Source organism: Equus asinus, chromosome 21, assembly GCF_041296235.1.
Source record: "Equus asinus isolate D_3611 breed Donkey chromosome 21, EquAss-T2T_v2, whole genome shotgun sequence".
NCBI classification, from domain to species: Eukaryota; Metazoa; Chordata; class Mammalia; order Perissodactyla; family Equidae; genus Equus; species Equus asinus.
The window spans coordinates 77,706,284-77,733,155 of record NC_091810.1 but is presented as its reverse complement, the minus strand read 5'-3'; the positions used below and the strand labels follow the sequence as shown (position 1 = coordinate 77,733,155).

The 26,872-nt window shown below is 41.9% G+C and overlaps 1 protein-coding gene and 1 long non-coding RNA gene across 6 annotated transcripts; one reads left to right on the top strand and one right to left on the bottom strand.

Annotated features, from left to right (window-relative positions):
• On the bottom strand, positions 1-26,870 carry METTL6 (methyltransferase 6, tRNA N3-cytidine). 5 transcript variants are annotated; one of them, XM_014859463.3, is made up of 6 exons: positions 26,730-26,870; positions 25,597-25,967; positions 24,737-24,871; positions 19,622-19,792; positions 13,001-13,142; positions 11,382-11,670 (listed from the first exon to the last, which is right to left on the bottom strand). In XM_014859463.3, exons 2-6 carry the CDS (start codon positions 25,819-25,821, stop codon positions 11,489-11,491), a joined length of 855 nt encoding a protein of 284 aa, XP_014714949.2. In that variant the 5' UTR covers positions 25,822-25,967; positions 26,730-26,870; the 3' UTR covers positions 11,382-11,488. The 5 variants fall into 5 exon arrangements, with proteins under 5 accessions (XP_070349215.1, XP_070349216.1, XP_014714949.2 ...); XM_014859465.3 differs by having other exon boundaries at positions 25,597-25,970; positions 26,730-26,869; XM_014859466.3 differs by having other exon boundaries at positions 11,410-11,640.
• On the top strand, positions 4,832-5,981 carry LOC123279627 (uncharacterized). The gene is made up of 3 exons (XR_011496499.1): positions 4,832-4,971; positions 5,085-5,195; positions 5,847-5,981. It is a non-coding gene; the product is annotated as an uncharacterized lncRNA (long non-coding RNA).
• Positions 26,871-26,872: the final 2 nt, after the last annotated feature.

Genomic DNA, 26,872 nt, shown 5'->3' with positions numbered 1-26,872 from the left:
AAATTATCCAGAGTGTCATTCCAAGAGACAAAAAAGATAGAAAATACAGAAGATGATAAATGTAGAAAATATATTTTCAAAGTATAACATACATTTCATCAGAGACCTGGAAGGAGGTGTGAGAGAGAAGGAGGCAGCGGCAATATTGCAGATGTGGTGAAGATCTGGAGAGGTGGCCTTTACAGCACTGACCATGAGCAATGGGCCTGCTGTGAAGAAACAAGTAGACTCCAGGCCGTGCCTACTGGTGGGTCCTTCTCCTTGAATCAGAGAAGCAGACTCAAAGGGCTGAGTTTCATCTCCAGTCTCATCCTTGGCTTTAATATTGCCCCTCCAGATGTCTTTTATTTCTTTTTCATCTATTTCCAGTAGGTCCTTATTCTATGCGTGAAAATGAAAAATCTAGTGTTTATTTTGGATATCACACATATGACAGACACAATCTCTAGGTAAAAATATATAGTTCAGTGAATAAGAAAGTGTTTTGTTTCCTGGCACTGCTGATGTTAGAGACATCTGGGACAAGAAACCGATTCCTTTGGAGTCTGAGTGGCAGAGCCGCTGCCACCAATGTTTGTGTGGTTTGTGTACCGCAGAAAGGTACCTGCTAAGAGGACAGGAGCTGAAAACCAGCCATGGCTCTGCTTGTCATGCTGTGCACCTTAGCTAGGGACTATGTCTGCCAGAGTGTGCCTTCCACACGAAGGTGCTACACCAAGCTACACTCGGGCTGCATTTGCCCAGAGCAGGACCTTTTCCTATTTTGCACAAAATTACTCATTCGTTAATGGGGTTCCACCAAACTGTCTACTGGAAAAGTGTCTAATAAAAGACAAACCCATCCTCAGTTACTTCGTAAAGGCCAGCCAAAGCTAGGTAACAGTGTTTGTGTGTGTGTGTGTGGTAGAGCATGGCTTGCAGGGTAAGTGATTGCCCAAGTTCACCTGGCACTGAGGGATTTCCTGTGATGTAGGACTGCGGTGTGAAAACCAGGATGATCCTGGCAAACTGGGATGGCTGGTCATCCTACTTTTGAGAATTCCCTCAAGTTGGGCAACTTTGGACTGTCACATATGAAGGACTGAATTCCTGGTGTTTCCTCTTTCTCTTCCCCTATGGTTCCTTTGCCTTATATTCACCCTTTTGTTTAAAGGGCATGGACCATGTCACAGCGGGAGGAAGTCTTCCCATACAAAGTATGCATCTGGGCTGGCCCCGGTGGCCTAGAGGTTAAGTTCAGCGTGCTCTGCTTTGGTGGCCTGGGTTCAGTTCTTGGGTGGGGACCTACACCACTCGTCTGTCAGTGGCCACGCTGTGGTGGCCGCTCACATACAAACAGAGGAAAATTGGCAGCGGATGTTAGCTCAGGGCAATACTTCCTCAGCAAAAAATCCCAAAACAAACAAACAAAAACAGCAAAGTATGCATCTAATGGGGATGTTCCAGTGCCAACCCCTCACATATCTTGGCTGACTTGGAGGGGCACTTCTCTTATTCCCACCGAACCCTCCTGAAGGTGCTGGCTTGACTCCTACTCATTTACTCTTACTCTCTGCACCATTCTGTCCTTTTTTCCCTAACTCTTCCCTGCATGGTCCCAGAGCACTGTTTCTCTGTTCTTTGGATCCCTGAAGACCAAGGACTCCTTTCCTTTCCTAATCTGAACCCCCAGTTCTACCTCTGAGCTTCTTATTGTTTTATTTAATTGTCTTCTCCCCTCCTGATTATAAAAGCATATATATTTGTTGTAAAATATTTAGAGAGTACAGAAAAGTATTAGCATTTTGTGATATTGAATTTATCATCACTATTTTTTCTATGAACATTTTTACATAGTTCGGAACAGACCGTATAATTTTGTATTTGGATTTTATTTTTTTAACTTCATATTACGACATGAACATTCTATTAAAATACTACAAACAGGGGCCAGCCCGGTGGCACAGCGGTTAAGTGTGCACCTTCTCTTTGGCAGCCCGGGGTTCGCCAGTTCTGATCCCGGGTGTGGACATGGCACCGCTTGGCAAGCCATGCTGTGGTGGGCGTCCCACGTATAAAGCAGAGGAAGATGGGCACGGATGTTAACTCAGGGCCAGTCTTCCTCAGCAAAAAGAGGAGGATTGGCAGCAGATGTTAGCTCCGAGCTAATCTTCCTCAAAAAAAAAAAAAAGTACTAAAAACATTTTTCTATGGGAGTGACATCAGCAAGTTGGCACACTAGGAAGCTACAGGTCCTCCTTCCCTGACAGAGACACCGAGTTATCACAATATACAAACTAAAAGACCTCTGTGAGAACTCTAGAGACCAGCTGAGAAGCTACAACACCCATTGTAAAACCAAGAAGAGATTCCAGCAAAAGGGGCATACTAGAATATGTAAAGAACTTCTACAACTCAACAACAACAAAAATCAAATAACCCAATTAAAAATGGGCAAAGGACTAAAACAGACTTTTCCCAAGGATGATATACAATGGCCAACAAGCATATGAAAAGATGCTCAACATCACTAATTATCAGAGAAATGAAAATCAAAACCACAAGGGGAAATCACCTCACACCCATTAGAATGGCTACTATCAAAAATACGTAAAATAATAAATGTTGGAGAGGAAGTGGAAAAATTGGAAACCTCACTCCAATTGGTAGGATTGTAAAATGGTACAACTACTATAAAAAACAGTATGGCAATTCCTCAAAAAAATTAAAAATAGGACTATCATATGATCCAGCAATCCTACTTCTGGGTATACAGCCAAAAGAATTGAAAGCAGGGTCTCAAAGAGATATCTGTACACTCATGTTCACAGCAGCATCATTCACAACAGCCAAGGGGTGGAAACAACCCAAATATCCATCAATGGATGAACAGATAAACAAAAAGCGGTTTATACATAAAATGAAATTTTATTCAGCCTTAATAAGGAAGGAAATCCTGTCACTTATATGAGGTATTTAAAGCAGTGAAATTCATAGGAACAGAAAGTAGAATGGTGGTTACCAGAGGCTGGGGAGAGGGGAAAAAAAGGGAAGTGCTGTTTAACTGGTATAGTTTCAGATGTGCAAGATGAAAATGTTCTGGAGCTCTGTTTCACAACAATGTGAATAAAGCTAACACTATTGAACTGTACACTTAAAAATGGTTAAGATGGTAAATTTTATGTTATATGTGGTTTTTTTACCAGTTAAAAAAACCCAAATCTTTCTCTTAAATATAATGCTCATTGACTATATTCTAGTCCGTTGTACGGATGCACCTTAGCTGGCTTAACCATTCTCCTACAGACCATCTAGACCAGGGGTCAGCAAACTTTTTTCTAAAGAACCAGATAGTAAATATTTTAGGCTTTCCTGGTCATAGTCCCTACTGTTTACAGGATGAAAGAAGATAGAAACAATATGGACGTGAGTGTGGCTGTGTTTCAATACAACTTTATTTACCAAAATAGGAGGAGGGCTAGATTTTATCCATGGGCCATTGTTTGCTGAGCCCTTGTTTAGACTATTTCTAATACTTGGTATTATAAATAATGCTGCTGATGAACATCTCTGTGAAGAAGTCCTTATATACATATGTTAGCTTCTCTTTCAGGAAAGAATGCTAGAAATGAAGTTAATGGGAAAAAAGTATGACTATTTCTAAGGTCCTTGATACATCCTCTGGGATACGGGTTGAAGCAGCTCTCTAAACAGCTACCTGACCCTGATTCAGCAACATCTTGGACTCTGTCCGTGGGAATACCTGGAACTAACCTTCCTTTAGTCCTAAGCACACACCACCAAGTTCGGTGGCCCACCCCCCACCCCCAAATTACCTCCATCCCTCCAGATCCTTCAACCCCTTTACACTTGACAATCAGGCCAACCTACTTCCTCCTCAAATTGTCCATCAGTCTCTGTGTGCTACCTTTTCCTTCTCAACCCAACTGGTTAAAGATGCAGGCTAAGCACACGCACTTATTTCAACTCCTTCTGGAAATTCCACTAAAATGACAGCAAAAGGATTTTTTTACAGCCCAAAAACTTAGATGATAAAATGTGGGGAGCTGGAAAGCAGAAGGATGAATAGCAAGTGACTTAGCAGACTTGAGAAGCTGATTCTTCAGCCAATAGTGATGAAAAACAAGAAGCCATTCGGTTTGCACTGAGAACTCCCCAAGGTTTTGTGGCTCAGGGTTTGATAGCACCACCTGTCTCTAGAAGTGTGGGTGTAGATGGAACTGAAAAGAGGAGGACTGGCTGAAAGTCTCTAAGGAGCAGTTGTACCCCAGATCCCCTCCCCATGTCCACACAGCCAATTATATATCCCCTGTCCCAGAATAAGACTAGAAGCTAAAAATGAAAAGTCTCTAGGCAAAATTGAGGATACTCTACTGACAGTGGTGCTATCCCAAAACTTCCACAGTAAGCTAAGTGAAAGCTTATATACCAAATGCTGAGAATCTCCCCACTCCTTACTGACTTGGCTCCCAGATCATAGGTAGCTAGGATGGAGTCCACCAAGCAGGGACTGGAAGCTTATTTTCTGGAGTGATCTAAAAACATCAAAAGGTGGATTATACAATGTAACAGCCCAAACAGATAACCATGCAGAGAGACCCACATTGACAACTCCCCCTTGTGCTCAGTGCTTCCAAGCAGATTTTTAGTTCCCCAGTTTAAAATACAAATGGAAAACCAAGGATCACCACACATCAGAGAAAAGCCCCTAATAATAAAGGTAGATACCAAAACAGGAAAGAAAAAAAAAAAAAGAAGAAACAGATTGTGATGGTTAATTTAATGTGTCAACTTGACTGGGCTTCAGAGTACTCAGACAGCTGGTTAAACAACATTTCCAGGTGTGTCCGTGAGGGTGTTTCTGGATGAGACTCACACATGATTCGGTAGCCTGAGTAAGGCAGATTGCTCTCCCCAGTGCAGGTGGGCCTCATCCAATCTGTTGAAGACCTGGATAGAATAACAGGCTGAGTAAGAAAGAACTCTTTCTCTCTGCCTGTCTTTGACCTGGGACACTGGTCCTCTCCTGTCTTCAGACTCACACTCAGACTGGAACTTACGCTATTGATTCTTCTGCTTCTCAGGCCTTCGGACTCGGACTGGAGCTCTACCATCTGCTCTCCTGGGTCTCCAGCTTGCCGACTGTAGATCTCGGATTTCTCAGCCTCCATAATTGTATAAGCCAATTCCTTACAGTAAATCTCTGTTCATTCTATTTCTCTAGAGAACCCAGACTAATACACAGAGACTGTGCAGGGAGATGAAAACCTAAATCATACTTCTAAGGAGAAAAATTAAATCTTATTTTTCCATAATGAGAGAAATTAAATATTAAAGAATATTATTTTGTCAGATATGGTTGCATTTTGGAGGGCCACAAAGCATTGTAATATCTAAGGTTTTTTTGCCAACCCCTAAATTTTTGCCCCTTTGGGGGACAATATCGGCCTGTGGAGAAGGCATGCTTAGAGAGATGAGAGAAGACATCGTATCCATGAAATAAGAATAAGTTGCTATTTTAAAAATGAAGATTGAAAGAATAAGAAAGGGTTCCTGGAATTTAAAAATATGAAAGCAGGTATTAAAAACCCAGTGAAAGAATTGTGAGTTAAATCTCCTAGAAAGCAAAACACTGAGACAGAGAGATGGCAGAAAAGGAGAGAACAGATTGTTAAATTATAGCATCAGTTCAGGAAGTTCAACATTTTAATAATAGGAGTTCCAGAGAGAGAGAGAGAAAATATATGTGGTGTATGAGTATGTGTGTTGTTGGTGGTGGGGAATCATTAAATAATTTGAGTAAATTTCCCCAAACTGAAGGATGTGCATTTTCAAATTCATTGCAGCCTTTATCCAGCCCAACAGATGAAAACATCCTCATCTGAGGCACCTGACCCTGAGTCCAGAGCACTGGGAACGAAAAGAATATCCTGAGACACCCGTTCTCTTATTCCTGGGAGCCGTCCTCCAGCTCCTGGTGGGTAAGAATCATAAAGTTGAAATGGCATTGCTAGTAGATTTGTCACAAGGATTTACGTTCATTTACGTTATGTTTTAGAAAGGAGTTCTGAAGACGCTAGAACACTTTTTTTCTTAAGGTAAAAGCAATGTATCCTCATTACAGAAAACATGGAAATTTCAGAAAAGTTTAAAGAAGAAAAAGCTTCAGCTGTAATTGAGCAACCCTGAACGAAACACTGTAACCATTTTGGGTTGGTTCCTTCTTGTGTGGGCTTTTAAAAAATAAATCATCTACCTATCCTTTTGTAATATTTATTACTAAACAGAATTGAAACCATTCTTATAGTTTTATATTCCTGCTTGCATTATATAATGAGCATTTTCTTGTCATTCAAAGTTTTCAAAAACAATAGTTTTAATGACTGCACAGTATTCTAATTTATACTATAATTTATATAACCAATCTCCTACTTTCAGACATTTAAGCTGTTGCTACCTTTTCACTGTTCTAAATAGCAGTGATGAAAATCTTTGTATAAATGCCTCTGATTATTTCCTTAAATTGGATTCCTAAACATGGGATTACTGGATCGAAGATTATGTACAGATTTAAGGAATTTGCTACACGATGTCTGCTTGTGTTCTAGACCAGCATTGTGAAATATGGTAGCCACTAGCCACATGTGGCCTAGTCACATTTAAATTTAAATGAAATTTAAAAATCAGTTCCTCTGTTGCACTGTCCACTAGCCTTAGTCCTCAATAGCCACATGTGGCTAGTGGCTACCATATTGGACACTGCAGATAAGGAATATTCTTTTTCTTTTTTGGAGGAAGATTAGCCCTGAGCTAACATCTGCCACCAATCCTCCTCTTTTTGCTGAGGCAGACCGGCCCTGAGCTAACATCCATGCCCATCTTCTTCTACTTTATATGTGGGACGCCTACTACGCCATGTCTGCACCCGGGATCCGAAAGGGCGAACCTTGGGCCGCCAAAGCGGAATGTGTGCACTTAAGCACTGCGCCACCGGGCTGGCCCCGGAACATTTCTATCATTTCAGAAAGTTCTAGTGGACACTGCTGTTTTAAAGAAACCATACTTTTTGTAGCGCTATAATTGCTCTCTCTCCTCCTTTACCAGCATTGAGTATTATCACTTTTTAAGCTTTATCCATTAGATAGGCAAAAAAGGAAGTCTTAATTTAATTTACAATTATTTCTAATTACACTATTTTGCCTGTTTTGTTAGCAGTTACATTTCCTCTGGGAAGTGTCTCATTTTCCTCGTCTTGACATTTTTCGTGCTTGGTAAGATGCTCTAAGGAGCTATGCGTCACGTTCTCATCTCCATGACCATGCCCTGGGCCAGAGCATATGACGCCTCTACTGTAAAAATGTGGAAATATTCTTTCCAAATGATGGTGACAGTGGCCACACTCAGGTTTTCTGTAGCCTTTCTTCCTCTTTTTCTTTCCTCTGGTGTTGCATTTGTGTTTGGTTTCCTCGCTATCTCACTTGCTTTAGTGGAGGTATGGCTGGGGCTGTCTCCCTCCCTCTCAGCATGTGCCCACTCTGTCCTCCCTCCCCAACCCTGGACTCCAGCCAGTGTGACCCTACAGTGCCTTGTGCCCACGTGGTACCTATTGAACACTGTCTAATGAAATGCCACACATTTGAGAAGGGCGGCACGAAGTGAAAAAAATTGCTAATTTTATTTTTAATGGAACATTTGGTTTCAAAAGCAGAGCCTATTTCATTTTATATTAAATATTTGCTCCCCTACAGTGAAAATGGTCCTGCAAAACACTCTGTTGGTATACATGAGTTATTTCACAATTTCCCCTTCCTCGGTTGACGACTGTGAAGTAGGGAAGCGAACGCTGTCAAAGATAATGATGAACAATGTGTGTGGCGAACAAGTATGGGCGCTGCAGCCCCTTCTCTGGCTTTGCCTTAATCTCCAGCAAGAGGGAAAAAGAACCCGTCGAACCATTTAGGGATGAGGGACGCCTGGGGCCTTGCAGAGGCCTTCAGAGCCCAACATCTAAAAATGTTTCCCAAATTGAGTTGAAAGCAAACTGTCCTCAGTAGCGAAGTAGACTGAATGCTGGATAAAAGCGCTCTTGCTTTCTAATCCCCATGGCGAGGCCAACACTGATCTTACGAGCTAAAGTTGACCTAGGAAACACAGTTGTAAGCATTTTCCTTTCTCTTCAATGACAATAAAAATGGACACGCTCTAACTGTAATTAAGACGGGAGTAGAGGCTAGTGGGGATCTATCTGGCATCTAGCGCCACCTTGTGTGGCACATCCAAATCCCAGGCCCTTTTCAGGGACCCAAAGATGAAAAATGACAGCATTCTTGAAGAGGAGTTTGCATTTAATAATCATGGGAGTGGTTATTTTCTTGGGAATACAAACTGATAGATAGAAATAATTAGCACTTGACTGGCGCCTTGTAGTGAACAAAGCACTCCCACATGGCTGATCCCATTTAATCCTGGCAGCAGCCCTGAGCTGGCCGTGCTAGAGCTCAGCCTCAGAGATGTGAAGACTGAGGCTTGGAGAAGCTGGCCACTGGCATGGGGCAAGTCCTGGACTTGAACTCAGATGTTTGTACTCCAAATCGCATGATATTATTTTATTAGTATTATTGTATGTAGTGTACACCAAGAACTCCAAAGAAATACAGAGTACTATACAGTATTGTATACACCATATACTGTGTGGCATCACATATATACTATACTACATACAGTACATACTATATAGTAAATATACCATAGTATATAGTTCTACAGTACTTATGCTATTTTCTATAGTACTGTTAACCAGGACTCATTACCTTTCTGGGCTGTTTTTTGCCTGTGAAGACAAGCCAATATTGGTTGACTCCTTGTAGTCTCTTATTCAATAAATGCTGTTAACAGAGCTTTGCTACTAAACCAGCTGTGGGCTGCTTTCCTGGGTCCCTGGGGACCCAACTGTAGGAGCCCGTGCTGCTCTGCTGTCTTCATCTGGGGTGCAATAACGGAGATGTGCCTAAGGAGAACGAACACCAGGACACCGAGGCAGTGGGACTGAAGCCATGTTCTTATTATACTCAGCCTTCTTAAATTTTTGTTTCTTAATTTCTTTTAATTTTCTTAACCCAATTTGCTGGCTCATAGTTAAAACTCTGAAGGACTGTCACTTCCTTCATTTAACTAGAAGACTATTTTACAACCAATATATCCTAAAGTGGGGTCACTGAGAGGTTACCTTGCTCATCAGAGGTGGGCACGTCATCAGGTCAAGCTTTAAACATTCCAAGTGAAAATTTTTGCAGCCTTTGCTTTATGGGGTAGGAATTCAGAGCCGTGATTGCTCTTGTGGATGGAGACAACGCCAAGGTGTTTTTGGAGGAAACTCTTGGCCTAATTCACAGGTGTCCCCTCAGCCAACTACTGGCAAAGGTAGAGAGGCCTTCTCTTATGGCGAGAGTCCTCGTCAGCCCGTTCAGCCATCTTTAGAGGTCACTCCTGTCTCTCAGGCGCATGGTCTGCCCTGCATCAGCACCCTCCAGGAGGGGCACTTCTCAGTATGGTTATCCCTGCTTTACGAATGAGGACATCTGGGGTTCAAACAGGGTAAGTGATGGGTCACGATTCCAAATGACTTCTGATAACAAAAGCCCACGCTTAGCCTTCTCACCACACTGCTCCCCACTTTCTACTGCAAATATCCTGTTTGTATCCGGCTCAGCCACTAACATCCAAGCAACAGAAGTCAGACCCCATGGAGGAAATAGGCCAAAGGACCTCACCTGTGGAAGAGGCATCAGGCAGCGTTCTGGACTGAAGCTGGGTGTGGGATTCATTAGGTGGAGGGGCTGAGAGGACAGAGCCCTGGACTGGAATTGGGGAGCCTGGGGCTGGTCCTGGCTCTCCCCTAACAAACTGCTCTGGGGCAGGGCTTGACCCTTGCTCTATAAAGCCCGTGAGCCTCCCTAGAGGCCCATCTTCTGTACAAGTTGATTTCAAAAGAACAAAAAACACTGCAAAGGACAAATTCTGTACTATCCCTCATCAGTTTTGCTCTCACCTAGCATAGCCATCCTCCAGCCTTCAAAAGAACGGGAGAGAATATATAAAGCAACAGACCAGCAAGAGCTAGGGCTTCCTCTTGCTTCCCCCATCCCCTAGGCCCCTCCCAAGAAGTCGAGGACAGATGGTAGTTAGGACAGCCAGCAAGCATGGTGTCTGAGCTCCGCTTGCCTGCCCTCTTCACTCCAGGAACCAGCAGGATTTCTTCTTTTTTTTTCTTCTTCTTCTCCCCAAAGGCCCCCAGTACAGTCATAGGTCCTTCTGGTTGTGCTATGTGGGACGCCGCCTCAGCATGGCCCGATGAGCAGTGCCATGTCTGCACTCAGGATCTTAACGGGTGAAAACCTGGGCTGCTGAAGCAGAGGGCACGAATTTAACCGCTCAGCCACGGGGCCAACCCCAAATTTATTCTAACTGTAGAGAACTTCGATGACTATTATCCAGCCCCCTCCCCCTTGGGACCCCCCCATCCCACCCTCTTCAGATCTGGTCGGGGTTGAAGGGCACTAGCTTGCTGCAAGGGCAGTTCACTTGTGCTCAAGACAAATGTTCTCATAGACAGCTTCCTGCAAAAAGGGAAACATAAGGGCTTATGGGACTGACCTTTGTTAACAGGCCAAAAGAACTTTGATTTTAATTCACAAAGTCATTATATGGGAATGCTTGCAAAACAGGTCAGCAGACCAATTTAAGGATTTTTCCATATTCCACCCCAACACTAGCTATGTATTTTTGGCCATGCCAGTCATTTACCTCCTAGTCACTGCTTCCTCATTTCCCAACAGGGAATTGGGACAGACCATCCACTGTAGTCCCGGAGAAACTGCATCGGGCAGATGGGGACGAGAGGTGGAGGCCTGCTCCCTCTCCCTTGGGCAGTGTGGTCAGGGACTGGCCCAATTATAGAGGGTCTCAAGAATAAGGCAGGGAGCCACGATGGCTTCTTGAGACATTGTAAAAGGGCTATTTGTGGAACACTCGTCTTAAGAGGTACAAGAAGGAACTGAAGCGGAGCAAAATGGGCGAAAAGAAGTCACTGGAAAAAGGGAAGAGAACAATCCTTCAGGCTAAATATACATATGGATGTGTTATTTCAGTCTATTTGGCCTCATTTTTCTACAGAATTGTCTGACATGCTGCCTGGAGGCGCACTTACAGACTCAGACGAGTAATGACAAGTGCTACAGGGGCCTGGTGCTTTCCTTCACGGAACTTTCCAGTCAGACAACATGGCTAAATCACGATATACCATAAAACTTTCTTCACTCTTCAGGCCTTGCAATTTGCATTTCTATAATACACACACATACACACTTGTTACTTTTTAATACAAAAATTATATATATTTATTTTAAAAAGTTAAAATATAAAAATATACAAAATAGTGGCTTTAAACTTTTTCTTCAAGGAGAGGCACAAACGTCAACCTCGTGAAAGGTCAGGACCTGTGACCCAGGCCCGGGGTCACAGGAGGTGGGTTCTTTGGAGACTTCCGGAATTTGCTCTGAAGGAAGACTCTCGGCACACACAGGCCTTCTTTTTTATTCACTGTCTCACGAAACACATACTCATTCACCACTTCTTCATAACCTGTGTCCATAAAGAGCTGAGCTAGGAATTCTATAAGACAAGCAGAGCAACAATGCTCACAGCCTTGACACCATGACATTTGCTTTGTGGTGGGAAAGGGGAGGGCTAAGACATTTTTCTTTAATGTAATGAAAACTTCAACGCTAAAATTTAAAGAAGGTTTTATTTTGGAAAGTAACATACTCCTACCTCTCATCGTCTTACATCCAAATAGAAACCTCCAACTAAACAATTTAACCAGAAAAGTTTAAGGACGTTTCGAGTATGTCCACCTTGCCCTGTTACAAGTCCCCAAATACAAAAGTCTGAGTAAAAAGAAACAAAATTCCAGACTGGCTATATTCATACAAAGTCTACAGGCGTTCAATCTGTTTACATCAAACACCTCATCTATCTTAATGTGAAGGAGGAAAATCTGTGACCAGAGTGGGAAAAAAAATCACCCGATGGAGATACACTCTAAGGAAAACCCAACCCAAGTAATACATCACCACACGTTAAATGAAACGAACAGAATAAATGGTTAGGTAACAAAAATGCAGACTCCTACTAAGAGCACTACTCCAAAGAACGTGCTCCAAAGCACCTTGCAGATACTAGTGCATCTTCTCAATTATTTACAATTGGCTTAAGCAGATTTCATCAATCAGAAACACTAAAACAAATATTTGATTTTCACCTGACATTTTTATGACTTTGCAGTTTTAATGGTAATTATGCATTTTTAGTTTCATTTTAGAATCCAAAAGCATATTTCTTTTCAAGAAATACAAACGTTTGTAAAAAATAGAGCTTAAGAAGGTAATTATCTTATGGTCCATATTGTTAGGTAGGCTTAAAACTCATGTTCAAAATACCTAAAAGACTGAATAATGTTCAGCTTTTGGATGTTTTCCTTATTAAAAATGACTTTTTAAAGATCCCTCTACAGCAAATTGGTGTATTTACAAACTGATCCAATCAATTTTCTAGAGAAAGGTTTCCTGCCTTTGTGGCCCGGGAAAGTCACCTCAAGGCATTCTACCATCTTGTCTTGCTTTAGTTTTGGAAGATTCTGAGTTGCCCTCCCCCTTTTCCAGCACAGTTTCCGTAGGGCATCCATGTGACATTCAGAGCCTGTCCATTAACCAGGGTCATTAAGTAGACGTTGTCCCCCGAGGAGGCTTGTGAGCTCACCATGGCCAGGGGCTATGTCTACACTGTCTCAGGTGCCAGCTGAGTGGCGTGCCTCGGGAAGCCTGTTCCAGGCTCTTGTGCACGTGTGCTAAATGGAGCGCTTCTATCCCCTACCCCCAACCAGCATTACAATGATAATGCAATCAAGTAAACAGAAATAGAGACTAGATTCCAGTAATCTTACCATCAGTAAAAAAATACGATCTGGTTCCATCTTGTCTAACGTAAAAGTTTTCTCCAAGTTTGCTGCCAGCTTTAAACCTAAGCATGGCATGATCATATAGCCCATAGTCACGAAACAAGACACTTTTGCCTGGTTTTAACACCTACGAAACAAAAGCAAGCTGCACTTAACTCTGGGGAATCCGGTCAAACAAAGCTTACCATAAAATCAAATCTGACAATTTAGGGATTAAAATAACTTCCATTTGTGATAATTATGAAAGGGGCCAGAGTGAAATACCCATAATATGAAGGAAAAAGGGGCTGCTCATCAAAGGGCCTTGGCAGGGCCCTACTCATTGGAGGGATACTTTTTGAGCACTTATAAGAGCACTCTGGAAGGTCCAGTGTCACACAATCTAAATGTTACAGACATGAAATGAAACAGGCTTATGCTCATTACAGCACATCCTCCCAACATTTTATGAGCCATCTCCTAGTATGTGACTCTGTAGTCAGACTCTAAAAAAATATGATGTCATTTTGGCTTCTTCCTGATTCCCGGTGGCTTTCCTCAATCTGAGTGTCAGCTCTGGTTTCGCTGTGCTACAGTTATGTATAGCTTGCCCACCATGGCCACAACTGATATATGCCTAGCACTCTACAGCTTACCAGACATTTTCTCAGTGGATCTTCAATTCTGGGAGGAAGGAAGGAGTGTGACTGTTATGCTCATGTGAGATGAGGAAACTGACTCTTGAAGAGGTAAGTGATTTGCCCAGATCACACATCAGCTAGTAAGTAGGGGAGCTGGGACTCACACTTAGGTTAAAAGGCATCATACCTGTAGAATCAGAGACAATTCTTAGCCCTGGGGGTGGGGGAGTGGGCATTCCAATTCCATTCACACTGCTGCCAAGAGGAGAGCAGCTCTGAGGGAGGGGTCAGTGAGCACTCTTCCCACAGTGTGCTGCACTCCTTGACAGGAATGGACGGATCCCCAGGTGAGCGCAAAAGTGTAGGAAGGGGATTCGTGTCAGGCCCGGGCGGGAGGGCCTCGACAAAGCCTTTCAGAGACAGGGACACAGAGTGGACGTCTCAAAACTTGGCAGGCAAGACCGTAGGGTGTGGGTATAACTGTTCCCATCTTACAAAGCCAACAGTGCTATGCTTTTCAGAATGAAAAGAAAGCACGGTGCACTGTGACACTTGCTTTCTATGTGAAAATCCTTTCAAACTTGTAACACTACCAAATAAGAGTGGACTTCAAAGGGGGCACTAATTTTACTAAATCTTATTCTGATCTCTCACCTCAAGATGATTTTTAAAAATATGACATATACTGTCTATTATAATAGATTTTTGATGTAGTTTGATGTATTTCTTCTCCCTGAATGAACAACTGTCCATAATACTTTTAAGTGTGCTAGCAGATTTTATTTAGTAAATTTTTATCAATGCTAGCATGGATTTTTGTTTTTAGTATGCATTTTAAATACTGTCAGTAAAAAGCCTCTTGGATAAAATCATTTTTACCTTGGTCAGAAATACTGTTTTAAAATGTGAATAATTGAGAAGAGAAAATTCTGAAAATTTTAGTTCATATGAGATGACTTATTCTTCATTTCAGAAGGAAGGAAAGGCTGCACGGACAGTGGAAAGAACACTCACTTGGGAATTTGGGAATCTTGATTCATATCCTAGTTCTTCCATTAACTAGTTGAAGGACCTTGAGCAAGTGATTTCATCCCTCTGAATGCGCTTTCTGAATGCGTGTAAAAAGTAATTACGATACTAATGCCTCCTTTGATCACAGCGCTGTGTAGTTAAGCAGACATTTCTGAATGTTATGTTCTGTCATTCTCCCAACAACTCCAAGAAGTGAGTGGGTTAGGTCCCTTATACCCACTTTGTGGTAAGTAAGGCTCAGAGTAAAAGCGACTCGCCTGAGGTTTCAAGGCAAGTTGGTGGCATAGGGTAGACCAAAATCCAGGTTTTCTGATGACAAATTGGTTTCTCTTTACTTCACCATTCTATTCCAAAAATGAGGGAATTCAATTTTAAAGTTGCCTTTGAGTTTAAAATTATGTAGTTTTCCATTTCTCTGGTGTCGCCATCCCGGAGTAACAAGATGTCCCTTACAACCGCGTCTTACTGTGCTTGCTCATGCAAGGCTGCAGAGCTGCCCAAAGGGTGTCTCATTGTCAGAGGCTGAGAGATTGCTTCACTTTCTGGTAACTTCCTGATGAAGCACACGATTTCAAATTAACGAACCAGTCACCACGCATGATGGCAGAGAGAACATAATCACACTGCTGCTGTAAACTCATTCCAGATCAGCTGAGAAAACATTTCCATTGAGGGGTAAAAAGAGGAGGACAGCTGAAATGGAATTTGTTACTACAGAAGGGTTACAGCAGGGGCCAGATGTGCATTGGCACAGCTCAAGTCAAATTTTTTTTTTAACATAACATTTTATACCTACTAAAATAAAGATAACTTATTGTACCTTTCCATTAAATCAAAAATATGCATATCCTCATCAATACTTGCCTTCTTTTCCTTTTTTTCTTCTTCTCCTCCTCTCTAAAGCCCCCCAGTACATAGTTGTATATTCTAGTTGTAGGATGGCTTCTTAATTTTGTTAATCTAATGATGTCTCATTACGGTTTTATTTTACATTGCCTGGGTTATTGAGGCTATCTTTCTATATGTTAACTCACCATTTGTGTGTTCTCATCTATAAAATAACTACTCGTGCCTGCCCATTTTGTCTATCTTTCTTACTGATATCCAGGAAGTCCTTATATATGCTGGATACTAATCTTCTGTCGGTGGTATAGATTTTAAATTACTTTTCTCAATTTGTCTTTTGTTTTAGGAAGATTAGCCCTGAGCTAATATCTGCCACCAATCCTCCTCTTTTTGCTGAGGAAGACTGGCCCTGAGCTAACATCTGTGACCATCTTCCTCTACTTTATATGTGGGACGCCTGACACAGCATGGCTTGACAAGCCGTGCCATGTCTGCACCCGGAATCCAAACCGGCGAACCCTGGGCCACTGAAGCAGAATGTGCGAACTTAACTGCTGTGCCACCGGGCCAGCCCCTCAATTTGTCTTTTTTAAATTTCTTTGCATTACATTGTCTTTTGAAGAACAGAAATTCTTAATTTTATTATAATCATCTTTATAGCTTAGAATGCTTTGAGTCATCTTTGAGAAAATTTTCCCCACTCTGAGGTCATAAAGATTTTCTTCTATATTTTTTTCTGAAAGGCTTAAACTTTTGCCTTTTCCATTTAAGTCTTTAATTCACCTGAGAAGGATTTTTGTACACGATGTGAAGTAGGAATACAATTTCATTTTTTCCCATGTGGACCACCAATGGTCCCAGCATGATTTATTGAGCAGTCGTCCTTTTCCCAGTGATCTTCCATGTCACCTCTATCATATATCAAATTTCCATATATGCATGGATTTATTTTTAAGCTATCACAATCCATTTGTCAATTTGTCTGTCTCTCTGCCAATACCATTCTCTCTTAATGTAGCTGCAACAAGCCTTTTATATCTGGCTGGGTATAAATCTCCCTATCTCATTCTTCTTCAGGAGTGTTTTGACCCTTTGTTCTTTCATGTAAATTTAGAATCAGCTTGTCATTTCCTCAAAAAACCTACCAAAAAACTCAAAAACAATCAAACAAAAAAGTAAAATAAAATATATAATATCAAGTGGAAAGTAAGGCTGCACACCGCATGTTACTTTTTTTTAAGTGTACAGTTCTGTGGCATTGAGTGCATTCATCTTATTTTTATACTTTCGTAATTCTTTCAATATTTTCTAACTAGACAATTATATTATCTACAAATAATGAGTTTTGTTTCTTTCTCATCCTTAAATCTTTTCCATTTCGTGTCTTTTTGAGCTGACTAGGAGCTCCAGTACAGTGTTGAACAGAAGTATTGACAGTGGGCACTTGCATGCCCATAAAGCTCCAGATATGCCTTATTCTGTCCCCATCTACTCCTCTCTAATTCCTGAGACCCTTCAGAGTGAAATCACTGAATCCACAACCTCTTCTGAATGTTCCCTTCACTTCACATTTTTTGTGCTAATTTCAAGTCGTGGCTGTGTTTTCTCCCACTGCCCTTGTACCACTGGGCTTGGAGATGGTGCAGTATCCCCTGCTCCTCACTGCACACTCTCCTTTCTCCTCCCTAAACCCCCCAGCTCTGAATCTCTTGTCATCAGATTCTATCATCCACTCTCCCTTATTGTCACTGTCATCTATTTGTTCCAGGATCATTTCTCTCCATTTCATGATGAATCTATCTTCTGGTTTATTCTCTTATTCTCAATACTACTCCATTCTTAATTCTGCTCAACTTCAACATATATGTGGATTATCCTTCCAAATACGCTTGGCCTTTTACTGATTTGAGCTTCTCTCTTCTAAAGATCTTATCCGCACCCTACCTAAACCACTTACTCCCCTGGTAATGTCCCAAGGCCTTGTCAACACTAAAAAGTATTACCCCTCCACACTCTCAGTGTCAGACAAGTCACTCTCTGACCACCCCTCCTATCTTTTCAGCTCTTTCTCTAGCTCCTCATCTTTAATAATCGTTTGCCCTTACCTGGACCTTCAGATCAGGTGATCCTACCATCTTTTCCTTGATGCCCTCTCTTCCCTCTTTACCCAGCTTAAGTTCCAGGCCCATTTGTGGCTATACGCTGGGTTCTCATCTGCTCAGATAACAGGGTCAGGGAAAGGGGAGGTAAGGAGAAGAAGTCTTACAAAAATCTCACAAGCAGAAGGCTAAAATCAGCATAGCAATATTTAAATTAAAAAACAGTATTGTTTTAAGTGAGAATAATTATTCCCTAACAGGTTTCCAGTGTCTTGAAATTTCTACCTCACTACTCTTTTAAAACAATTAAACCAGGTTTAAATTTTAAGGTATAGTTCTAAATACACAGAAGCTCTCTTACGTAACATTTACTTTTTCAACTTGCTGAATGCTCCCCTCTCCCTTCTAAAGCAGACGGACTGAGGCCCACGACTCACCGAACAGGTGAGGCTTACAGGCTCTCCAGAGCATTCATCCCTGCACTTTAGTGCCCCCAGACGGGCTGCATGCTCACCACTGGTCACTGGGATTTGTTCCCAAACTTGCTTGTACTAGTTGTACTTAGGTTTATAATTATACACTTGAGAATATATGAATATGAATGCAATGTGAATAGAAAGCATTTTTCTTTTCTTTTCTTTTTTTTTTAAAGGAAGATTAGCCCTGAGCTAACTACTGCCAATCCTCCTCTTTTTGCTGAGGAAGACTGGCCCTGAGCTAACATCCATGCCCATCTTCCTCTACTTTATACGTGGGACACCTACTACAGCATGGCTTTTGCCAAGCGGTGCCTTGTCCGCACCTGGGATCTGAACTGGTGAACGCCGGGCTGCCAAGAAGCAAACTTAACCGCTGCACCAACGGGCCGGGCCCCTCATTTTTATTTTCTACGAAAAGTAAGTCGAACACTTCAGAAAGACTTGGTAAAGACGCACTGAGTAAACTGCTATTTAATTCTGTGTCAAAGTTTGTGTAAAAATATAAAGGAATTTGCTCTCAGATTTCTTCCCAATTGTTTTTAAGTTCTTGCTCCACTTTTAAAGAAACCAAAACTCTGTGTGTGCTTCATCTAAGAAAGATGATAAATGGCCCCATTCTCAAAGACAGGGCCTTGGCCCTACATCAAAAGAGTAATGAATGAATATTAATGTATTTTAAGGTATAACAAAATGTTTAAAGTAAGAATGTGCTACAGTTTGCAATTTCTTGCTTTAGGTGTTTTTTAAATTAATCAACCCTGTTACAACTGTCTGTCTAGATAAGAGGGCTTCTACTGCAGCTACCACGCACCCCAGACACGATCTCACTTGCATCTCACAACAACTCTGTGAGACACACACCCATTTTACAGACAAGGAAGCAGGCTTGGGGAGGAAAGATGAGGTGGCTTGTCTCGAGTCACATGCCTTATGAGTGAAGCTTTACTTCCTGAGTGCTACAGCAGCCTCCTGGTGGCCAAGGCAGTTTGTGTCCTCCCCAGTCTAACAACAATGAGGGCAATAACAACAACAACGGCTGGCTTTTAAAGGGCACTTACCATGTTCCAGGCATTGTGCTAATAAGTACTTTATACATATCTCATATAATCTCCCACAAATCCTAGGATCTAGGAAGTATTATCTCAACAATCTACAGCTAATGACTGAGGCTCAGAGAGGCAGAGGAATTTGCCTAAGCAGGGAAGCCAGGTTTTGACTCTAGGCACTCTGACTGTAGACTGTGTACTCTTGACCACGGAACCATACTTCCTCTCATTGTACAGCAGGACTGCACAGACCCCAGGTCACTGCAGCTCCAAGGCTGGCCAAGCTCTGCAGAGCACAAAGGGCTCAGACAAATCAGAGTTCAGGGTAGCTGATTCAGGCAGGAGAGCCCCTTTCCATACACTGACCACCCAGCCTACCTAGTGAGAGCAGGGAGACTGAATCTAGACAGCACAGGAGCCTCAGAGGCAAGGGAGCAAAAAGGTCAGGACGTCCAACCTTCAAGTGCAGGCTCCAACCACTAACCTTGTAGATGTTTTGTAAGACAAGGCGCATCTTATCAGGGTGAACAGCAGAGAGCACAAATATCAACATGACAACATCCACAGACTCTGGGGGCACATGTTCCAGAAGGTCATCTTTAGTTAGATCACATTGAAATACCTTGCATCTTTCAGTGTCATATAAAGGATTTTGCTAGAAGGGAAAAACAAAACAGAATTTTGACACAACATCCATGTTGATACATACAGAAAAGTACAGCATCAAAAGGAGATCCTAGGGGCCAGCCCTGTGGCTGAGTGGTTAAAGTTCAGCATGCTCCACTTTGGTGGCCTGGGGTTCACAGGTTTGGATCCTGGGCGCGGACCTACTCCACTCATCAGCCATGCCATGGAGGCATCCCACATACAAACTAGAGGAAGACTGGCACAGATGTTAGCTCAGGGCGAATCTTCCTCACAAGAAAAAAAAAAAAGGACATCCTATTTCCACTTGTGTACTTCTGCAGAGAAATCCACGATCACTTTTTTTTTTTTGAGGAAGATTCGCCCTGAACTAAACATCTACCGCCAATCCTTCTCTTTTAGCTGGGGAAGATTGGCCCTGAGCCAACATCTGTTCCCATTTTCCTTTATTTTTTATATGTGGGACGCCTGCCACTGCATGGTTTGATAAGTGGCGCGTAGGTCCGTGCCTGGGATCCCAACCGGCAAGCCCTGGGCTGCCAAAGCACAGCATGTGAACTTAACTGCTATGCCAACAGGCCAGCCCTCAACAATCACATTTTTACTGGGTAAAACAGAGTAATGAATCATTTGCATACTAAAGCATGTAATATTCAACATTGCTACATGGGTAAGATTTCATTTTAACAAATCATGTGCAACTGAGGAGAGAACACAGTTATTACATATTCAAAACTGAGCCTTTTAGAAGCGTATATTTCCAGAGGGATGATAATCCAAAACTGGCCTCTGCTTCCTTAATCCTCCTTTGAATCATCCATTACAAGCCTAAATCCTATGGGAAGTCCTTCCAACTCCTCTAAGATGCTCCCACAGTTATTCCAGGTAGATTTTCCCTTGATGCAGCATATACCTAACTTTTACTACAAGTGTGTTCCTGGTACATTTTGGTTGGTGGGTTTCGACACATATATAAGAGCATTATGAAGAAAAATATTAAACTCTCCATTAATGTAAATAAGGACTTGAATAAATAGAGACATATAAAGTTAGAGGATGGGAAGATTCAATATTGAAAAGATGTCAATTCTACCTATCGTTCCACTTATAAATCCAACGCAATCTCAATAATCCTAACAGATTTCTAGGAACTTAACAAAGCGAATCTAATTTATCTGGAAGTGAAAATCTTTAGAAATAGCCACGTCAATTTTTAAAATGAAGAACAATGAAGGAGGAGGTACGCTACTAGACGTGAAAACACACTACAGAATGCAGTACTACAGCAATGTGGTCTGAGAATGGGGACAAATAGATCACTGAGACAGAATGGAGTCCCCCAAACACATCCATGAATATAGAGGAATTTAGTATTGTATATGACAAATGACAGGTGACAAAGATGACAATTAGATTAAAAAAGCGAGATAATAAAGGTGACAATTATAAGGGAGGAAAAATGAATTTCTCATTCAATTTATAGTGTTCGAACAACTAGCTATCCAGATGAAAGGACAACTGGCCACGCAGACGAATGAAAAGACTGCCAGTTTCAGCTCAGAGATGTACAGAGGTGGAAAAAATGTAGCTCCCATCCTTATAACAAGAAAAAAGCTCGACAGCAAAGCAATGACTTTTTTGTGAACTCGTCAAAGAATAGAGATCAAAGAACAACCAGCCATCCCAAAATCTGGAGAGAAACAGGTGTCTTCAGGGAGAGACAGGATGCAAGCATTTACTTACAGGAGACAGAAGCTTCCAGGTTGGAAAGATAAAACTAGATATGTGAGAAATCCCTGGAAACTGAGTGTGGATGCTACAGTGTGAAGCTCCTGGGGGCTGAAGTCATAGAGATGTTTCCACCCATTTGCAGGTGTTTTCACCAGGCTCTCACAGAGAGGATGCTGCTCTTTCTGATGTTGGCCTTTCTCATCTCTTTTAAGGAAGAAAAGGTTTAATCCAAAGGGGAAAGGTCATTTGAGGTCTTGAGCCTTAGGGCACTGGTAGAATGCCGGTGCTGCTGGGTGAAGGGAACTCCTCTGCTCAGATCTAGTCTGAATCTGCAGGGAGAATGGCCTCAAGACCACAGAGGAGGACACTGGTGGAGACCTCCTACAGCTGGGGGAGGGACAGAAGAGAAAAGCTCTATTCCTGGAGAGGCAGAAACACTTGTGAAAGCCACACCCGAGACACAAGTCCACTATACAATTCAAAAACTGAGAATCAGAATATTAGAGAACACCTCCCTCTCCCACACCCTACCAACAAGTCTCTAGTAATAGTAACAGTGGATTGCAGCTGAGAGAGCTGCAAGAGACAGACTCCATGTGGAACAGCACAAAGGGAAGACTGAAGTCAAGAGGAGAGACAGAAACCAAGTCACTAGAGTTTGAAGTCTCTGGTGCCTATAGCAACAACAAACCTCATAGGTAACTATAGCAACAAGAGACTTCAAACACAGCCCAACTCCTGACTAGATTATTACAAATCCTCATTACCTCAGTATCCACAGCCATACATAACATATCTGGCTTTCAACAAAAAAGTACAAGACACAGCAAAAGGCGAGGAAAAACAGTCTGAAGAGACAAAGCAATCATCAGAACCAGTGTCAAATATGGCACAATTGTTAGAACTACAAGTTTGGGCATTTAAAATAACTATGATTAATACGTTAAAGGCTCTAATAAAAAAGGTAGACAACATGCAAGATCACACAGGTGATTTCCGAAGAGAGATAAAAACTACAGAAAGAATCAACTGGAAATGCTAAAAACCAAAAACATCGTAACAGAAATGAACAACGCTTTTGACAGGCTTATCAATAGCAAAACCTAGTGTCTGAGAAGGAATCAGTGAACTTGATGTTAGGACAACAGAAATTATACCAACTGAAAATGCAAAGAGAAAAAAAGTTAAAAACAAAAAGATCCAGCATCCAAGAGTTACGGGACAATGGCAAACGGTGTAACATACACATAATCGGAATCCCAGAAGGAGAAGAACAAGAGCTGAAGAAATATTTGAAGAAATAATGACCAAAACTTTTCCAGATTAATTTTAAAAAATAACCAAAATTATAAAAAGAGTATATAGGTGATTACTGAGCTCCTAAATGAGACATAGAACCTCAGCATCTCAAAAGGAAAAGACAAATAAATTTGATGTAATTTAAATCCTGTCATAAAACACCACCATAAAACAGCACTGAATAAACTGGAAGAAATGCTTGCAACAAAAATAACAGAATACCCAGAATATATCCTAAAAATAAGAAAAAAATTGACAGAAAAATGGGCAGAGGTTATGAACAGATGAATCTGAAAATAACAGAAGTTCCATGTAAGTGAGGACTTTCGTCTGTTTTGTTCACTACTTAATCCCAGAACTTAGAACGGTGAAGGCACACATTAGGCTCTCAATAAATATACGTGGAATAAAGGAACTCACAAGTAGAAGAAAAACTAATGCTTATTCACATATTACTAAGTTTTCAACCTCACTGGTTACAAGGAATAAACAAATTAAAATATGGAGACATTATTTTTTGCCCATAAGATTGGGAGATATAAAAAAGACTGATATCAAAAATGTTCAGGACATAGAAAAAAGACATCTTTATATTATTGATGAAATTATAAATTGGTATAATTTTCTGGAAGGAAACTTGGCATTATCTATTAAAATTTAAATGTATATGCTCTTTCTCCAAAAAATTCTACTTCTCCCATTATTTGCCATAGAGAAATGGGCACACGTGTTTTGGGGAGCAGGTGTATAATGCTGATTACACTGACCCTAACTGTAAGGGCAAAAAATTAGAAATGATATAAACAAATATTAACAGGGTAACTGTTAAAAGTATGGTATATCCATTCTATGGTGTACCACAACAAGTAAATAAAATGTGGCAGACTCACATGTACTAAGATGGAAAAACTCTGTAAGATATAAGGTAAAGAAAGTAAGTTATAGTACAATGTGACACCACTATTAAAAAAAAAGTCTAAGGATGCTAAAACTGTGAAAGGTTGATGGAAAACTAGATACATGCATGTTGCCAAAGTATGCCCCATATATTTGTTACAATGGGAAAATATTTGTACAACGAAGGAATTAGGTCGTTACTACTTTAACTCAATGATTAAAATTAGTAACTCTTATAGTAAGATTACCAGACAGGATGCAATATGAAAGATACATCACTTATTAAAGTATTTTTGCCAAAAGGATTTCACCTGATTTAAATCTAACTTCTAGTTTTCAGGAAGTACAGGGGATAGAGGAACAAGTTAAACTGATACAGAGAAACAATCAGACCAAATTGGAATATGGGACCTCATGATAGAAGATGGCTTCTTCAAAAACTCAAGGTCAGTGGGGAAACAGGTCAAGGGGTAGGGCAGGAATGTTTTAGGCTAAAGAGATTTAAGGTACGTAATGAAGTGTAAGATGTAGTCCTTGATTAAATACTATAAAAAACTCCTGGGACTATTCTGGGAAATCAGAATCAGGACCGGGTGTTAATCACATTAGGGGATTAGAGTTATTTTTGTTAGATATGATAACTGTATTTGGTCATCTGGAAAAACTTTTTATTTTTTGAAAACATACACAGACATAGTTAGGAGTGAAGTGTCTTGATATCTGTAATTTACTTTAAAACAGTTCAGCAAATAAAAAAAGTCTATAATGCAAAAGTGGCAAAATGCTGGCAATCATTAAATCTGGGTATAAGTATATGGGTGGTGTTATAGTATTTCTTTCTACTTTTCTGAGTAAAGCTGTGCTTCTATGTGTACTATGTGTACGTAAACAGGAAAACTATATTCGTGGTGATCACAGCTGGTTAGCTTCAGGGAGAGGAGTGGAACGGGGCAAATGGGTAAAGAGGGCAGGTCAAACAAGTCCAAGAAAACAGAAAGGTAACAGAATACATGGATGGTGCACCAACCTTGACATACTCAACTGCCCTTGGAGAAAAATCACAGGCATAGGCAAAGATATTCGGATCTTCTTCTAAAAGTGGAAATAAACAGTTCCCAACCCCGCAGCCAGCTTCAAGCATAGTCAGATTTTGATCTTCAAACTGAGGAAAGAGAACCCAAAGTTACCGTACACTGCATTTGCATCATGAAGAAACAAAGCAAACTAAAAGGTCCACATGAGAGGCAAGGTCTCTGTCCCCATGGAGCAGAGAATATACAAGGGAACGAATAACCAAAAGTTAACACTGATATTTCACGTGTTGTCCGACATCGGGCAGTCTGGTGTGGAGAAAACACAGCATCATGGCTAACAGAAGAGGCTCTCGGGCAAAACTGCCTTCACTCAAATCCGGACTCCTCCCCTCGCACCCGGGCTCTAGACTTGGACAAATCACTTAAACAGCTTCATGCCTCAATTTCATCTGCAAGTAGGGACAACAGCAATGCCTACGTCACAGTGTTATTAGAAGGCTTAAAATTACAGAACACATGTAAAGTTCTCGAAAAGGGCCATGGTAAAGTGTTCATCATCATTATTACTATCAATGTGAATCTGTCACTGAAGTCACTCAGCATGAATTTAACATTTACAACTTTCAGACTCGATTCTAAAGAAACAGAAAATGCCCACTAAAGTTCTGTCTCCGACGTATTATACAACTCATGAACTGCTAAAGCTACTTGAGACCACACAGCATATTTCCCTCTAAGGTACAAAGCATTTTGACAGGCTTCATAAATGTTCCTCATAGGAATGCAATAAAGCACCCCGCTTCTACACATTTTAAATGAAGAACAGCTCCAATGAGGTGTAACGTTAGCTCACCTCTCTACATGCTCTGAGCTCCTCAAACTCTCTGGTGGTCCAGTGTCTATCCTTGAAGAAATTAGTACTATTTCTTTTGTAAAAAAGGTCCCAGTTCTTCTGAGCCTCTTTTTCCAGTTTTTGCTGTTTAAAATCAGACACTAAAGCTTGGTCTCTTTTCAGTTTCTCCTCTTCTTCAGAGCTGAGGATCCTAGCCTGCGGCCCTTTCCTTTGCAAAGAAGCCATCTCCTAAGTCGATGGTAATACATTAACACTGCCAAAGATTCTCCATCCCCGAATAACCAGAGGAATTCAAGTTGATAATGCAGACACAGACAGGGTTCTCTCAGATGCGCTTCCTCAGGTTGGGTTCACGCCTCAGGCAGCATCGGCTGCTTCCAGGAAAAAGAGATTCTGGTTAGTGGTTCTGGAACAGTTCTTTAAGATGCTGAGTTGGTGGTTCTAGAACAGATCTTTCACCAAACAGTTCAATTCACCAAACATTCACTAGATGCTGACTCTACACAAAACCCTGCGCGCTATACAAGGAGAGGTCACAAAGAGGACCGAGACGCAGCCCCTACTTTCAGGTTTCCATTCAGCGCCCAAACTCTCATGCACCTAACTCTAATTCAAACCAGCTTGACTCAACTATTAAAAGAAACCGGTTTCACTCAGAAAAAGGTCACTCCCAAAGAACTGACTGAGAAACCTTGGGGAAGAAAAATACTCATCCATTTTCGGTGCCAGGGAAAGGGGTGACTTAAAAACAACCACAAGGGCTGCCTGAACTGGAAGCGGGTGGTCAACTGCCAGACTGAAGTGGGTCATCGCTGCCTAAGGATGGGAGACTCCGTTTTTTCGGGGAAGACGGAGCGACCCCGGGCACGCTCAGGATCTTATGTGTGATCGCACGCACAGGAGCTGCCTGGCGAACCAGAGGGGGAGTCGCTTTCCAGAGAATGAGGCCCTCACACCGCCACGACGGCGCGAAGGGGAAAAGAGACCCAGCGTCGCGTGGCGTAGGGTCCCAAGGACCCACCGTCTCGGGACCCTCGGGATAAGCTAGGGCCCCGGGCCGCGGGGGACTGTGGAGGGCCGGCCGGCCTGGCTCCAGCCCCACGTTAGTCTGGTCCGCCGCGCTCTGGGCTCACCGTCATCACTTCCTAGCTTCAGCTCGAGGGCGAGGGCCGCGCGCACTCGGCCTCAGCCAGGCCCCGGCCACGGAAGCAGGACCGGGGAGCCGCCGCGAGGGCACCCCGAGCCAGGACAGGCCAGCGTCGAGACCCCGGCGCCG

Coding starts and splice junctions, on each gene's coding strand:
- METTL6 (XM_070493114.1), bottom strand. CDS start 25,821: ATGGCTTCTTTGCAAAGGAAAGGGCCGCAGGCTAGGATCCTCAGCTCT. Junction 24,872..25,596: donor AGCTCAGAGCATGTAGAGAG/GTGAGCTAACGT, acceptor CTCTTTCCTCAG/TTTGAAGATCAAAATCTGAC. Junction 382..19,621: donor TCTTACAAAACATCTACAAG/GTTAGTGGTTGG, acceptor TTTCACGCATAG/AATAAGGACCTACTGGAAAT.